Source organism: Corapipo altera, unplaced genomic scaffold (genome assembly GCF_003945725.1).
Source record: "Corapipo altera isolate COAL_440 unplaced genomic scaffold, ASM394572v1 1b, whole genome shotgun sequence".
Classification (NCBI taxonomy): Eukaryota; Metazoa; Chordata; class Aves; order Passeriformes; family Pipridae; genus Corapipo; species Corapipo altera.
The window spans coordinates 11,093,386-11,108,499 of NW_020884881.1; the positions used below are offsets into that span (position 1 = coordinate 11,093,386).

At 43.6% G+C, this 15,114-nt stretch overlaps 1 protein-coding gene across 2 annotated transcripts in view; it reads left to right on the plus strand.

Moving 5' to 3' along the window:
* The first annotated feature begins 10,292 nt into the window (after positions 1-10,292).
* The window catches only part of RSBN1L (round spermatid basic protein 1 like), a 53,266-nt gene continuing 48,444 nt past the window's right edge, over positions 10,293-15,114 (plus strand). For both annotated transcript variants that reach the window (XM_027639945.1, XM_027639946.1), the window contains exon 1: positions 10,293-10,916. In XM_027639945.1, coding sequence (XP_027495746.1) covers positions 10,316-10,916 — 601 coding nt within the window. In that variant the 5' untranslated portion in view covers positions 10,293-10,315. The remainder of the gene's footprint in view (positions 10,917-15,114) is intronic.

Below are 15,114 nucleotides of genomic sequence, written 5' to 3' on the forward strand. Positions count from 1 at the left end.
CTGTTGAGATAGAAAGTCTGCAAAGTGCAGGGTTATAATAGGCTTAGTAGCATCCAGTAATAGGCAGTCTCTCTCTGATGTGACTTTTTCTAACCATTTCAGTGCATGCACTTATTAAAACACAGGTTTGTCAAGTGTTGGGTTGAACAGAGGTAGAAAATACTGTTTTCTTGGCTTCAATGCTGTGGTGTCCTTGAGATCTGTACCAAATGCTTAATTTCATCACTTCTAAGACTACATGGCAAAAGCTTAGTATTTGCAGTCTTAAAACAGTGAGTAAACAAAATGTTGTTTGCCTGTGTGCTCAAATCTCACAATCTGAACTGCTGGGGTAAATGGTCTTTCCTTGAAGAGACGTACTTGAAAACATTTTCTGGTTTGACCTATTTGGTCACTGTTGCTGTAACAGTTGATTTCTTTAACGACTTGACTGTTGCCTCTGAAATTACACTGTCTGCATGAAAAACTTACTGTAGTGAGGCCAAGGTAAGAAATTAGTTTTGCATTTCAGCTTAAATCCCGTGAAGTTACTTACCTTGCGCATGTAAACAGCCATAGGGAGCTCAATGCAGTCATTCATCTGCAGGGTTTAGTGTGCGTGTCACTGTTTGCAGTTCTGGGGCACTCATAAGGAGAGTGGCTAGCTCTGTCTTTGGCAGCATGGCTGAGCTCCATGGATTTCAGCTAGTGAGCTGGAAGTTGTCTTTCACATCTGCAGTTCCCACTTTGATCTGCAGAGTTACAGTCCTTCATGTAAAAGATCACAGGCAGGTAAGGAAATTGATCTTTTGGGCAGGTAGTGCCAAAATCCCATGGAGAGCTTGACTGTCAAGTCGAAGGAAGAGCTGGACTTGGATCAAAGAGGATCCCATTGTTCAAACATGGAGTATCAAAGACTGTGAGGAGCTTTTCTGTATACTTGACTCTGCTCACTCTTCACCAGAAGATGCCTGGTGTGTGATTCCATCCCAGTATATAATCTACTTGCTACACCTCTGGCCTAATGTTAAAAGGACAAAAAAAAGTCAGGTTAATAATCAGAGTTTTCCCAAATATTTGCTACGTTTGTTCAAATTTGTATTTTCTTTCTTGCTGTTTTCACATTAAACAGTATATTCATTGTTCAAATGAGCCTAGAGAAGCTGGCAGGATGAAGACACAAATCTTTTGAGGAAACATGCCAGGCCTCTGGTGTCCATTTGCTTTAGCTGTTCTTTTATTTGCTGTATCTCCAATATGGATATGCTTTATGGTGAATATTTAACTTTGCAATATTGCTTACACAATTTATCAGCACTGCCCAATTCACTTCTCATTTTAGGATTTCACTCCTGAATGCACCAAACACCATTATTCTGCTGCGAGTGAAGGATTGGGCCTGATACAGTCTTAATTCCATGTGTTACTCTGGTATCTGGACACAGTTGAACCCACCAGTGAAAGGCTGGCAATTTTTTGAAAAAACACTAATGTAGCTTCTGATCTGTTTCACTTGAGATAATTAAAAGCTAAAATAGCCATCCTTATAAACTGCAGTAGGGAATCTAGGGTTGCATTTCCCATTAATGTGAACAGCCCATACCATCAAGCTTTTCTGAAAAAGCACTTGTATGTTGATTTTTATAAAAGTTAATTAAAAAATGACTCATAGCTCAGGTTATGAGATCTGTGGGAAGTAATTTGTGAGAACTTCAAAAGTGAAGCAAGTTACCTGGATAGAGAAAGTGATCCAAAACATACCCGTAAAATGTCATGGTCTCTGCTTGGTGTGCAGTAAGAAGTGAGTGTGGCAGGGTTGGGAAGAACAAGGAGCACAGTAGCCCTGGAGGAGAGAGGCAGGAAGAGCTGAACTGTAGCAAGTACAAGGAGGAAACTGCCTTTGCCTGTGGGTAATAAAAGGTTGAAGTGAACTTGTTGAGCAGGTTCCCAGTTTTGTAAGCTCCTCAGAAGGGCAGAAAGGTGTGGTTGGGTAACAGGAATGCAGCACGAGGAAACTCTCCTTTAAACAAATTGGTGGGTTTGAGTTTCTGCAAAATGTGCAATTGAATACCAGCCTCTTGGATTTGCCTGATCAGGCCCAGGGAAAGATTTCTCCTTAGGGTAGGAGAAAAATTGGTGGTGGGATTTAATAAGGATAAACTGACTCTTGAGATGTCCTGGACTGGGTGGGAGAGATGAAGAATGGTAAATTCAGAAAGCCATCTGTTGTCACATAGATTTTTGAGACCTCAAAGTGATGTCTGTATAGGGGAGCTTTATGATACCATTGCCATATAATGAATGCATCTTTATCTGCCTGCTGACATGTAAATCACTAATAAGAAGGACACAATGCAAGTAATTCTTTTTATAATGTAAATCAACCTTTATTATACTTTATGACTAGCGAGACACCTAACAGCTCTGAAAAGTGTTGCTGAGCAGCTCTTTCCCCTTTTGTGTCCTCAGACAGCAAATCAATACAAATTTAGTGATGCTGGGAAGAACACTACTCAAGTGGCTTTTTTTCACCTAAATTCACTCTTTTTGGAAATAAGTTTTCAGATCCTGCAAAAGTATTTCTACAGATAAATTAGTTCTTTATAGCTTGGACACAGTATGGTGGTCAAAGCTGCTGTGAATTTACTTCTCTGCCACTTCTGCCTGTCACATGTTCTATTTAGAAAAACTGAATCCTCACTCAGGCAGCTATTCCACAATAGGGAATATGGTCTCAGACTCCTTGATTTATAAGAAAGGGGATGTCTAGTCTTGTAATTAAAAAAAGGAAAGATATTAGGCCTCTTTTGATATTAGGCCTCAGGTACCTGCCAGCCTTCTCTGAGTGATAATTCAAAATGGCTACGTGAGCCAAAAGTCTCTCGTAGATCTTCCACATAAGTCTACAAGACTGAGCTCAATCCTGCCTCAAGGAGGGGTTTGGCTCCTAGAGAGGCAGCTCCTCTTTTGGGCCTGTCCACAGTCCCTGGATCATAGGGTAAGTATTTTGGAAGGGAGCAGTGTTTGCCACTAAACTGAATGCTTTGTGTTTTGGAGTTCAGGGCTCCTCTCCTCACCACTTCAGGAACATGTGGTGTGCTCTAAGGACTTCCCCATAACTCATTAAAGGTACTCTTATAGTGCTACATCAAGCACCTATCTAAATTCATATTTAAAACCATGGAACAAATCCTCATTTTGCTAGACACCAAAGGATATGTAATAATAAGATCCAGAGAGAGGGCACCAGGGTAAGTCACTTCTTTTACACTTGCTGCACACTTCAGTTATACGTTTCAGAAGGCTGGCTGGAGTTTTTATTGCAACTTTTATCTCAATGGTGTTATGTAGGTGTATCAAACAAGCATTTTTCAGTGTCTCTTCTTTCAGTAATTAAGATCCATTTTACACGTGAAGCATTTTTTCCATCTGCTTTTCTCTCTCCCTCCTTACTAACTCCAAGCATCAGAGGGGATCACATCAGAGGGAGCTCACTGGGAGCAGCCTCTGGGCCAGAGTCTGTGATGAGATGACAAATGTGTCCTGCACATTTACTGGAAATGGGGCTATCCATCATGTAGGCTCAGCATTCCTGCCTCTAAGCCGGGGCAAGACTGTACAAGTAACAAGGTAGGGTACAACTGGGTTTTCATGTAAACAGGCTGGGAGGAGCCAGGTTATCTCCCATTTCAAGACCATGATCTGAGGCTGATAGTGTTGTGTTAGATTTACACTGATGTTATTTGTTCCATCGTGAGTGGGTCCTAAACCCCCTAACTGCCATCCAGTACATATATTTGAAGTTTTTTGGGTGACTTTATTTAATGTAAATATGTTCTAATGAGAAGTACAGTATCTTCCACTTCAACCTTGCCTGCAGTAAGGAATCTAGGGTCGAGATCACTGTGAGATCTTTTCCTAATCCCATGGTCTAGAAACTTCAGGTACAATTATCTTCCAGGTACATTGATGCATCTGAGAAAATCCAAGGACAACATGGCAAATGTATTTTTACTTGCAACAGTTTGTCTTGAACTGTTTCTAGAAATCAGCAAGGCCACTGATCTGAAAAGCTGCTGCCTCTGCTGTAGAATAAAATTTGTGAATAGACTGAAAGCTCTTTATTGTGGATTTTTCCATGTAGATGATATTTATGTGAGCAAGAAGCTGAAGTGAGCAGTGAAAGATTAGCTGCTACCTATAAGTAGCTGTTTATTTTTTTTTTATATATGCACTTACAAATATAAACTGCTACTCTACAAATGAGTGCCAGTCTCTAAAAACAATTTCCTAGAACTAAATGTACTCCAAAGGAAGGCCGGGTTGGATGGGGCTCTGAGTTTAGTGGTACCTGGTCTAGTGGAAGGTGTCCCTGCCCATGACAGGGGGCTTGGAACTAGATGATCTTAAAGGTCCCGTCCAACCCAAACCATTCTATGATCTGTTAGTCATTCTATAAGCCTCTAAGGATAGGGGAACAAAACTCACCTCTAAATCCATAAGATTTCAGTTCATTGACTTGAACTCTGGTAACAATAGGGGGTATGCATAACTCCCAGAAGTGCTTGTTAAGGAATAAGTCTATGGCTTTTCTTTCATAGAACCACAAAATGGTTTAGGTGGGAAGGTATCTTAAATATATATAACTGAGGCTATGTCAAAATTTAAATGAAAAAAACCCTTAATCAAAACTAAACCAGATCCCCAGTCATCTGAGAAGTCCTCGGAGTTTCCTTTTGGAAGACTCCCATAGAATTTCCAAGACAATATGAAAGAAAGGATTAGCTTTGGGGCTGTTTTCTGCCCAGGAAGGTACAGCTAAATGTAGTCGTTCCTGGAAATGCAGTTGCTGTAACTCCTTGTTATAGCAAATAGATATTGATCCCTGTGCCTGCTGAAGTAAAGGGATGACTTGCAGGTTCTTCTATCCATGATGTTTGGAGTGGTCTGCAGCTGGAGCATCAAGAAGTGGAAAAGATGGTGATTTCCAGGCACAACCCACAGAAAGAGCTCTTTTCCCACAGTCTCCTGTTCACCCAGGACAGGGCCAGCAGCAACCCTGTTCTAGTGGTATTTACATTGCAAGGTTTAGGCTCTGTATTGTATTTTTAAAATTCAGCCAGGATATACAGAATGAATATGAGAGTGGACAAACTCTGAAGGTATTTAGGTGAAGGTGGCTCTAATGGTAGTGGATTCTAAGGGAAATGAAAGAATTATTACTTGTATTATCTGTATAGAGCTGTGCAGCACAGCAGGGAATTCAGGTATCTCAGATTACAGTGAGGAGGTTGTTAATCTGTAAAAAATCCAGTCTCACAAACCAGCTGCTTCATTTGAAGAAAATTAATACTTTAATTAATAGTTACTGAAATAAGGAAATGGGTAAGACTTTTATCCTCCTCCTCCCCTCCATGTGCAAAGAAATATAGTTTTGCTTAATTTACATCCTCTTGCTTCCATACTTGTTTTAGTCATTATGTTCCTTCTGTATTGAAAAATCCAAAAGACCTTTCAAATAGTCTAAATTTTTTTGGATGCTATGAAGACAACAGCAAAGCAAATTATCTTTTCAACTGCAAGAAGATATCATTTGAAGTGTATATATCAAGACCTTCCAAGTTTGCTCTATTGCTGTGATTGATATTACACTTCAAAAAAAAAGAAATACAGGAGCTGGGGTATTTCATATGTTAAACATAAGTGAGAAAAATAGTTGTAAAATCTGAAGAGCTGTTAAAACAGTAATATGTAGCTGTTTGAAAAAAAACATTAACCAAGAAATAAGTACTGTAGATCCTCTCTGAAGTGCAAACTCCCTTTTGTGGTTTTTATGGATTCTATATAGTGTTGGCAGATGAACAGCATAATAAAAAACATGACTGTCCCCAGTTGTCTGCTCTGCCCCTCTGCCAATGTCTAACCCACTACCCCTCAGCAGTCAGTGAAGAGACATCCACTGTTTCTGAGGAAAAAAGAAAAGGCTTTTTAGGATAAATGCCACATTTGTCACCTCTTTAATAAAAAGATGCTGGGCTGCACGTTCCCATTCCCATTCCTTAGGCGAGGGGATACTGTCCCTTGTAAAGGACAACAGCAGGAGGAAGCAATTCTACCCCCCTGCAGCAAGGCTTGTCACGCTGTCAGCAGCTCCCAGTTATGAGCCAAGTTAGTCCCCACTCCCTCATTTAGTTCTATTGTTTGAGTGGTAATTGCAGAAGGATTTGGATATGTCATTATTTGTTATGAAAACTTTGACTACGGAAAATGAGGCTCTTCTAAAATAAATCACACTTTCGCATGATGAAACCACCTTTGTTGGTACATTTCTGTGCACATAAGGCTAGTTTTCACCTCCATTTCCAAAGGTGAACTAACTGACTTCTAATGAGTTGCAAGAAAATATGAATAGCGTTAAAAATTACATTTAGCTAATTTTGCAGACAAAAACCAGCATAAGGATGTCTAAGTGTTATCAAATGTTTTCAATTTACACTTGGCACAATTATTTCCATGCTTTACTTGGGAACTGAGCAGATGCCAAACCAAGGAAGTAAGCACATGGAGAGCAAACTCTTGGAACTATAAAGAGATTAAATAACATCTCTGAAAACTGTTTTTCTATTTGAAGACCTGAGTAAGGTTACAGAGCATCACTTTGGTAGGCAGCTGAGCATAAAGACAAAACACTGTAACTCAGCCTCTGTACAGCACTTACACTCAGCTTTTTATTTTATAGATGTCTGAAATTAAACTAGGTTTAGGTGAGCATACACACTAACTTGTTTAGCTTCCTTAGTTACTGAAACAAGATAGGTATTTAAATAAATGTTTTGATTAATAACCATTTATATCAGCATTTCATAATTATTCTAGAAAATGACAACACATTTGCAATAAACAGGCTAATAATCTGGGAAGCTTATCCTTAATGTATGTTGGATATTGGACTGCCTTGTGCCTGGCATTTTTACAGTTTTGCCTGGTTTAGGTTTTCATGTCTAGAAAATCTTCATGGATTTCCCTAAGTGCATGTAAAATTATAGACAAAAGCACAATGATATCGTTTCCATAAGCAGTTTAAAGGCTTCTGCTAAAATAGATAAGCTCCCTGGTCTCTGTGTCTGGGGACTCTGCACTGTGATGCCATCACTCCAACAAGGATGGATCCCCAGAGAGGCTCTGCCAGTTCACACATCTCCCTGCAGTGGCTGAAAGGCACTGGAGCTGTGACATGAGACACTACTGTATTTCTCTGTAGTAGTTTCTTTTGACGGGGCAATGTTTGGACAGTGTTTCTCAGAATTGTATAATTTCATTTTAAGCATATAGGTTCCACTCTTTTCACAGAGTGAACGAACACTGTTAAACTAAGTTAACAGAACAAATCTGTGAATCTAACCTGTATTTTACACAAGGTGTACTACTTGTATTTACCCCTATTTTTCAAAGACACTCTACTCTGAAGGAGTTTTGGTGTTTCTCATCTTGTCTGTGTCTCATTCAGGAGTGTCTGCCTGTAGTATACGCACCAGTGGGCAGAGGTTTAATTAAAGTAAAAAGAAGTGGTACAGAAGGCGCCCTGAAATTTAATTTTAATATTTTGGAATGCGTGCACACCACAGGTATGGTGGAGCACTTTAAGGCATCTGAGTGATTGGTGACAAAACAAGTGACAGGGACAACACCCACTCCTCTCTCCTCCGGCATGCCCTCCAGGCTGCCTGTGTGCAGCAGTCCTGCTGCTGCACACACAGAGAGGGCTCCTGGATTTCCAACACCCTGTAACTTCTCCTGGTGACAAATGGGTATGAGATAGCAGCAGCAACACCTCCAAACATTAGTCATGCTGCTTTCCAACAAGCAGCAATTACATGTAATAGGTACTCTGTCATCTTGCTCCAGTTGAATTTTATAAAGAATTCGCTAACGAAAACTTGGCTTATGCTTCCAAGCACACTATACCACTTCAAAAAGCAAAGGAAAACTTCAGCTTGACCTAAGTTTAGTAGCATATTGTCAGCTGTTAAAGTTTGCTGCACATTTATTAGGTTACTTGTCAGTTTTTACATCTAGTGTAGGGTTATGACTTCTCCTTCCACCAGTTTTGTTTGTATTTATTTTCATATTTATTTGTTGCATTATAATTCAATGCAATTTTTATACATCCAGCAGTCTGACTAAGAAGTTCAGAAATACGAAGATTTGTCTTCATTATTAACATTGATATAAGTGCACATATCAAGATATTCAACTATTTATACAGCTATCTAGCCTCATTAGCCTATTAAATCTTCCTGAGCCTGCTGCATGGAGAAAACTGGTGTCGTTCTCTTAGGTTGTTCTCTTGGCATTTCACAGAGGTTATGATTAAGTTCCTTGAATTGAAAGCAAGTGTATGGATTTAATCTAGTTAAAAATAAAAGAAGTGCTGCTCTTCTGTTTTTCAAAGCCCCTGAAAGTGAGAGGTTAATATATGGTTGTGGCTTATCTGAAGTTTATTGAATGAACTTAGTATATTGTTGATTTGATATCAATACCAGCATAGAAGACGAACTTGGTTGTTCAAGTGAAGTTGAGACAGTGCCATGAGGTGCCTCAAATCTTCACTCTACAGTCACCACAATCCAGTGTCCATGAGGGACTGGTATATAGGGATACCAACAGGCTTGTATGCATGACATGGCAGCTGTAACATCAACTGAGACAAAATCACTGATTTTGACTAAGGTGGATGGGTCACCTTTACTTAACATGGAAAAGGGACACGTCTATTAAAATGCACAGGTTTTTCTCACCTACTGATACAAATAAAACATTTCTGAGGAAGCTGACCTTCATACTCACAGGTCTATTATATTTTACCAGTCTACACAGGTAGGGACAGATTTGCACCTGGATTTCAATCTGGGATTGGATGTGAGTTTACTCCTGCTTGAATATGTGCAGTGAAATGTTCTTCCTGTGCTTTGACACATGCCATTTTCCCCATCATGCCCAGAAATACAGTTTCAAGTAACACTCTCACAGTAGTGAAACTTGAATCATCTGAGGAAAAAGCAGAGTTGTTTGGATATAGAAAATTTATTCTTCACTGCTGCTGAGATGAACATTGAACAGCACTCAACCTGGTTTACAATTTCCAAAGAAAATGAAACACAGGAGGGGATAGACCAAGCACTAGGAGCTTATTCTGAGGCTGATCAGTGTCAGCTCAAATGAAAATGGATTGTGAAGAAAAAAAATCCAATCTTAAAAGCTTGTTTGTCTGCTGATACATCACGTACACAACTGCACAGAGCAATTTGATCCGGCTGCAGTCTGCCAGGTACAGCCTAATGTGGCAGCGCCGCTGTTCTTCCCACCGCAACGAGGAGCCCCTCAGGAGTGACCGACCAGAGCAGGAGCCCGGCAACGCCAGCGCTCCAGGAACCTTCTGTTTATTTCCGTGGCGCTTCCTGCTGACACGAGGACTCGGGGGCATTTCGGTCCGCACCCGAACCGCGGCTGTGGCGGCTGTGGGTGCCAAAGGCACGGCTCGGGGGCTCCTGTTTGGGACAATAAGCTCCATCCCTTTCCCGAGGCCCCGCGGCCGGTGACCCCGCCGGTGATACATCCCGCCTATCCCGGCGGGATGGCCACGGCATCCCGGACAGCCGCTGACCTCGGCAGCAACTGCCTTCCTCCCATCGGGCCCTCGAGGGCCTCCAGGCTTTATCTGCCTCCCCCCGAGGACACAGGAGAGCGCGGACAGCCCGGGCTCAGCCAGGAACGCCGCTGGGAGTCAGCGCTGGATGGAACAACCCTCCCGGCTCCGGGACATCCCGGGGGACCAGCTGCACCGCCTCCCGGGACGCTATCATGCATCCGCCGGGACCGCCGCTAGTCCAAACCTTCCCTACATCCCAAACAAGTGCCTTTCTCAGGAGCAACCCGGGGGGCTGCCGGCATCCCTGTCAGCGGTCCCCACAGCAGGGGAAGCCCAAAACCTGAGGTATTAACGAAACCTCCGGGGTGGGCATTAATTCAAACCTTCCTTATTCCCAAACAAACGGCTTTCTCGGGAGCTCCTCGCTCCCCGCGCTGCTGTCCCCTCCGCGTCCCCGACCCCTCATCCCTCCCGCCCCGTCAGCCCCCCTCGCGCTCCCTGCGCACTCAGCCGAGCCCGCCGCCCCCAATCCCCTCAGGACCCGCCCCCCTCTCCGCCCTGCGATTGGTCCTTCTCACTGTCACTCCGGCGCCTCCCCTGCCCATTGGTCGAGGTTAGGTAGCCGCCCCGCCCCCCCGGCGCTGTCGGTTGGGGCGAGCCGAGAGTAAATAGACGCCGGAGCCCAAGATGGCGGAGCCGCCTAGTCCCGGTCGTGGCGCGGCGCCCCCCGAGCAGGAGCCGCTCGGCGCCAGGGCGGCCCCGGACGCGAAGGGTTCCCGCGGGTCCCAGCCGGCCGCCAAGAAGGTGAAGGGAGCCGAGGAGCGGAGCCTGAAGGGCGCGAAGCGCGTCAACGGCGAAGGGGGCGGCGGTGGCGGCGGGAGCGCCAAGCAGCCGCTGCCCGCGGTCGTGCCGAGCTACGGCGGCCCCGCGCCCTGGGGCTTCGCCGCGCTGCCCTCGGGCCCCTCGGCGGGCGCGGGGGGCTTCGCCTTCCCTGCCCCGCTGCCCCGGAAGCTGCTGCCGCCCGCGGTGCTGCTGCCGCCGTCCGCCTCCCCCTCCTCGTCCCACCCGCAGCACCAGCACCGCCACCACCGGCACCGCCTGGCGCTGGCGGCAGAGCCGGGGGGCGGCGGGAGTGGCGGGAGCGCCAAGCCCAAGAGGCCCAAGGAAAAACGGGACAAGGAGAGGAGGAAGCACGGGGCGCTGCCCGTGGTGGCGGCAGCGGCGGGAGATGGCGGCGGGGGCCTGAGCCGGGAGGAGAACGGGGAGGTGAAGCTGCTGTTCCCGAAAGGTGAGCGCGGGGCAACGCGGGCGGCCCGGGGCGGGGAGGCAGCGCTGGAAGGGGCAGGAAGAGCGGGGGGGGCTCGGCGGAGGTGCCCGGCGGGAGCAGGAGGGGGCTGTGGTGCCGGGCTGGGGGCTGCGGGCAGTGCAGGACCCGGTCACACACCGCCGGCGTTGTGTAAGTTCGTGGGAAGGCAGCGGCGGCTCACAGTGCCGTCAATCCTGTCAAAAAAAGGGGGTGTGGAATTAGCGATGGCGTCAGCCAGAAGCTGCCAGAGGCCTTAGGTTTTCTTACCTATTAGGGAAATAAGGGTGCTGAGTAATTTATTAGAGATCTGCGAACAAAACTGAATTGGGGAAAAAACACGTTTCAAAAAAACCCACCCCAATTTAAAATTAAATCCTGAATGATCTCGTTTATTAGTCTGTTAATTTTTACAGGGTAAGTCATTGAGTACTAGAGAACATGTTGTTAAAATTCAAATACTTGGACTTCTGAATTCTCATTTAGTTGCTGTTTCGGGTTTACTTTATTTCCTGAAGATCACATCTTCCAAGAAATGCTCGAGGCCTTCAGGAGAAGGGGAGGAGTGCTGGGTTAGTTCATTAGTAGTGCTGGACAAAAATGGCCATATGAGGTAGGACAAGATGTTGGGCCAGATTCTTGCTCGGATTCCTGCTGACTGTGATCAACAATAAATCTTGGGAAGTAAAAGACAATGCATGAATATATGACGACAGTGCAAGAATACATGCTTTTATTTCCAGTGTGTCCTTTCCCAGTCTCCAGTGACCTTAAACCAGATGTTGATGCTTTTACATTTACTTTGAAATATGAAGAATTTGAAACGTGTGCTCCATTACCTAGTTTAAGCAAGTTTCCTTTCTTTCAAAGGAAAGATAGATTGTAGCTGTTGTGTAGACTTAGGTTATTTTGATTGTGGCCTGTGTTTGTAGGATCAGACAAGCATGCAGAGAAATCTTATTAATAGCAATATGCCTTTTTGTCTATTGATTATATTATCTGGCTGCCTTACTGCATTTTCCACTAATTTCCATGAACATCTTGGTGTATGATTTACTTACCTTTTAGTTTTTGGGTTTTTTTAGATTATTTGGATTGGTGGTATACAAGTGGTTTTTAACTATCTCATTTCAGTGCTTTCAAGTATTCCATTTTAGTGCATTTTTCCTTGTTCCTGTTAAAAGGGGACTTGGAAAAAGTCTTAAGAAATGACGCTCAGAAATTATGTTAGTGAAGCCTTCTCGTCTTCAAGGATAGCTGCTAAGAAGCTGACCCAATATCCTTCTAGTAAAACTGTGTAATTAATAACCATATTCAATAAGATTGCCACAGTGTCCTACCAGTGTTACACAGTCATGTTAATAAGTCTCTGGGAACCATATTACAATGACAGTATGTAACAATGTATAATAATGAAGTGTTTTTTCACATTGGTAAAAGAAATCGACAGTGATGGTGTCAACTGAATAATTGTTGTGATTTGTCTTTAAAGAGGAGATTCTGCACCTTGTATCTGGAAAGGGTATTTTCTTGGAACTTAAATGCTGACAGACACAGGTTCTTGACTTTTTAGTTGCTGATTACTCAGAGCAGATCTTTTTACCTCTCGTTTATTTTGTGAAAACCTACCTAATGCAACACATAAATTTTCAACAGCGTTTGGCATCTGAGTCTCCAGACTTCTGCTTAGAGGAAGTAGTTTCTATACCTAAAATTTTGTGGCATAGTTTCTCATAAATTAAGAACTTTATGTTCATTAGACTATATTTTTGCAGAGAAGGCTGTAAGGAAGTGAAGGATGCACTGTGTCTTCTGCCAAGAGCAGCCAGCCTTTTAAAAGTGGTTCAGTATTTGACTGTAGATTAAAGAACAGGTTTGTGCTGTTAATCCTGTGAATAATTTACTTTTCGGAGAGGAAGGGAGAAATGCAGTTGTGATGCAGGGAGAAAAGAATGGCTGGGGGGCAGGCATGTAGAATCCTAAGCACAGAGGAAAACTAGGAATGACATATTAGGGTGGGAGGGTAGAATATGCAGGGCTTGTGCTTGGGAATACTGAAACTGTGGCATAGACTGGAAGGAGATACCATAGGGACTGTGGTTACAGCATATAATGAATGAATTTGAGAAACTGATATGAAAGAGGGAGGAAAAGCAAAAGCCGTGTAAGAGGAAGGTGATTCTGATCTTGTTTTGGGGCAAAAAATATTATACTTCGGTGCTGTAGAAAAGGCAGGGAGGGTTAGCGAAGGGTAGGATGGAAGAAGAGTGAAAATTTTAGTCAGCCTACAATTACAACTTCAGGGTGAGTTTAGAGGACTTTGTGTAATTAAAGTAGCTGAGAGGTTTGCACACACAGAATATGTGAGGGGTGGAGGAGTAGGAAAAAATATGCCCCTCTAGGTGTAATGAGATGAGTTCATAGAAGCTGTCACCCTGCAGCTGGAAATGCACTCTAAAAATTGACCTAATGCAGGCAAGTGCAGTCTGTTCTTCCTGGAGTCTGCAGTTGAATAACCTTTTTTGTTTTGGTGCAGTGGAAAATGAGCAGCAACATGGAATTAAGAGTATTGATTGTTTTTCTCTCATAGCTTTCAGAACTGATACAAGTATCAGTGTTGCACCTGTCAGAAAGGAGATAGTGCCAGAGAGGACACTAGAGGTGTAGAGGCAGAAATACCAAGAGATAAGCAGGTGGAATGAGTAGGAGTTCCGTGGTTGTTTTGAGACTTTGAAGATGGAAAAAATCCATCCTTCTCTTTGCAGCCAGAGGGGAGGTGCCTTGCAGGTGGGTACACGGGATGGAGGGGAATTCACAATTGGCTTTGCCCCATAAGAGTGTCGGTGCCTGTAACTGGGGAGGAGGGTGCTGTGTGCCTGCTCTGCTCCATAGGGCAGTTGAGATGCCAGGAGAAAAAGCTTTACCTTGGTGAAGGCCTGCACAGATCTCAGTATTAGAGAAAATGAGGAGCAGAGCTAGGGGGATCAGGGGAAGAATGGCAACATTTGTCTCATGAGGTTGCTGAGTCTGTAGTGTAGACAGGGTAATACAGAGAATCAGGGTGTGCAGTGCTGTGGAGTGAGAGATCTGGCCTTGCAAAATCATCATCATAAGACTTGGAGTAGTAACAATTGCATCTTCCTAATTCTAGTTTATCTACTGTGATGATGATAAGGGATATTGAGGAGGACGTTGTGAGAAGATTTTTCACCTAGCATTCAGAAGTGCTGATGAGAGGAGCTGATGTTTGTCCTTTGCTTGCAAGGATGATTGCTAGATAAGAGAGCCTAGTTTTGAGGCACCTTTCTTTCCTAAGTGATAGGAAGATGTTAAACCTGCTTATAGCCAAGATGGATGATGTGTTTAAAGCTCTTCAAAATAGTTATATTTTCTTCCTTGAACAAGTCTTCATTTAAAGACTTCTCTGATCTTTTAATTTATTGCAAAGACCTTCAAGTTGCAGAGTCATAACCAAGCCTTACAACTTGTGATTCCATCAAATGAATGGAGTTCAGTGAACCCTTCTGAGATGATGATCTAGCATGCACAGAACCTGAAAGAACCTTTTGCCAGATGTATGGTTTATCCTCTGTATACAAGGCTGTTTAAAATAAGCTTAAATTTCACTTGTCAAGTACATTCTGATAGTGGAACTAGAAGTTGTGCAATATTTTTGTTTTAAAACGTGGTATGAATCTGACAAAAGTGATTGCTGTTTCAGGTTATGACTATGCTGATTCAGTTAGTCGTTTAACTGATAGTCTGCTCTAGCAGTTCATAGTTGAAATTGTTTTCATAACAGTGCAAAGCTCAGCTCAGCCGCTCCCCACTTCATCAGAGGACACCTGCCCAGAGTTTTTGTTTTGGTCTGCAGGCTTGCTGTAAGATGTAATCCAGTTGCATGACCCATCAGTTCTGATTTTCTTGCCCTTTCTGTATACAGAATTCCTTTTTTTCTTCAGTGATCCATTTGCTGATTACCTCAGTGTACAAGCAGTTGCAAAATGAGGGCTGGTATCTTTAACGTGCGGATGGGGATTCCCCCATGAGCAGGAAAGCTGTATATGGTGCTGTAACTCTTGTTTTTCCTATTAGTTTGTTTCTCCCTTTGCCCCCCTCCCCCAGGTCTTTCTCCTGCTGTCTTTGAAGGATAAATTAGATTACATTTCAGGTGAGCATTTCC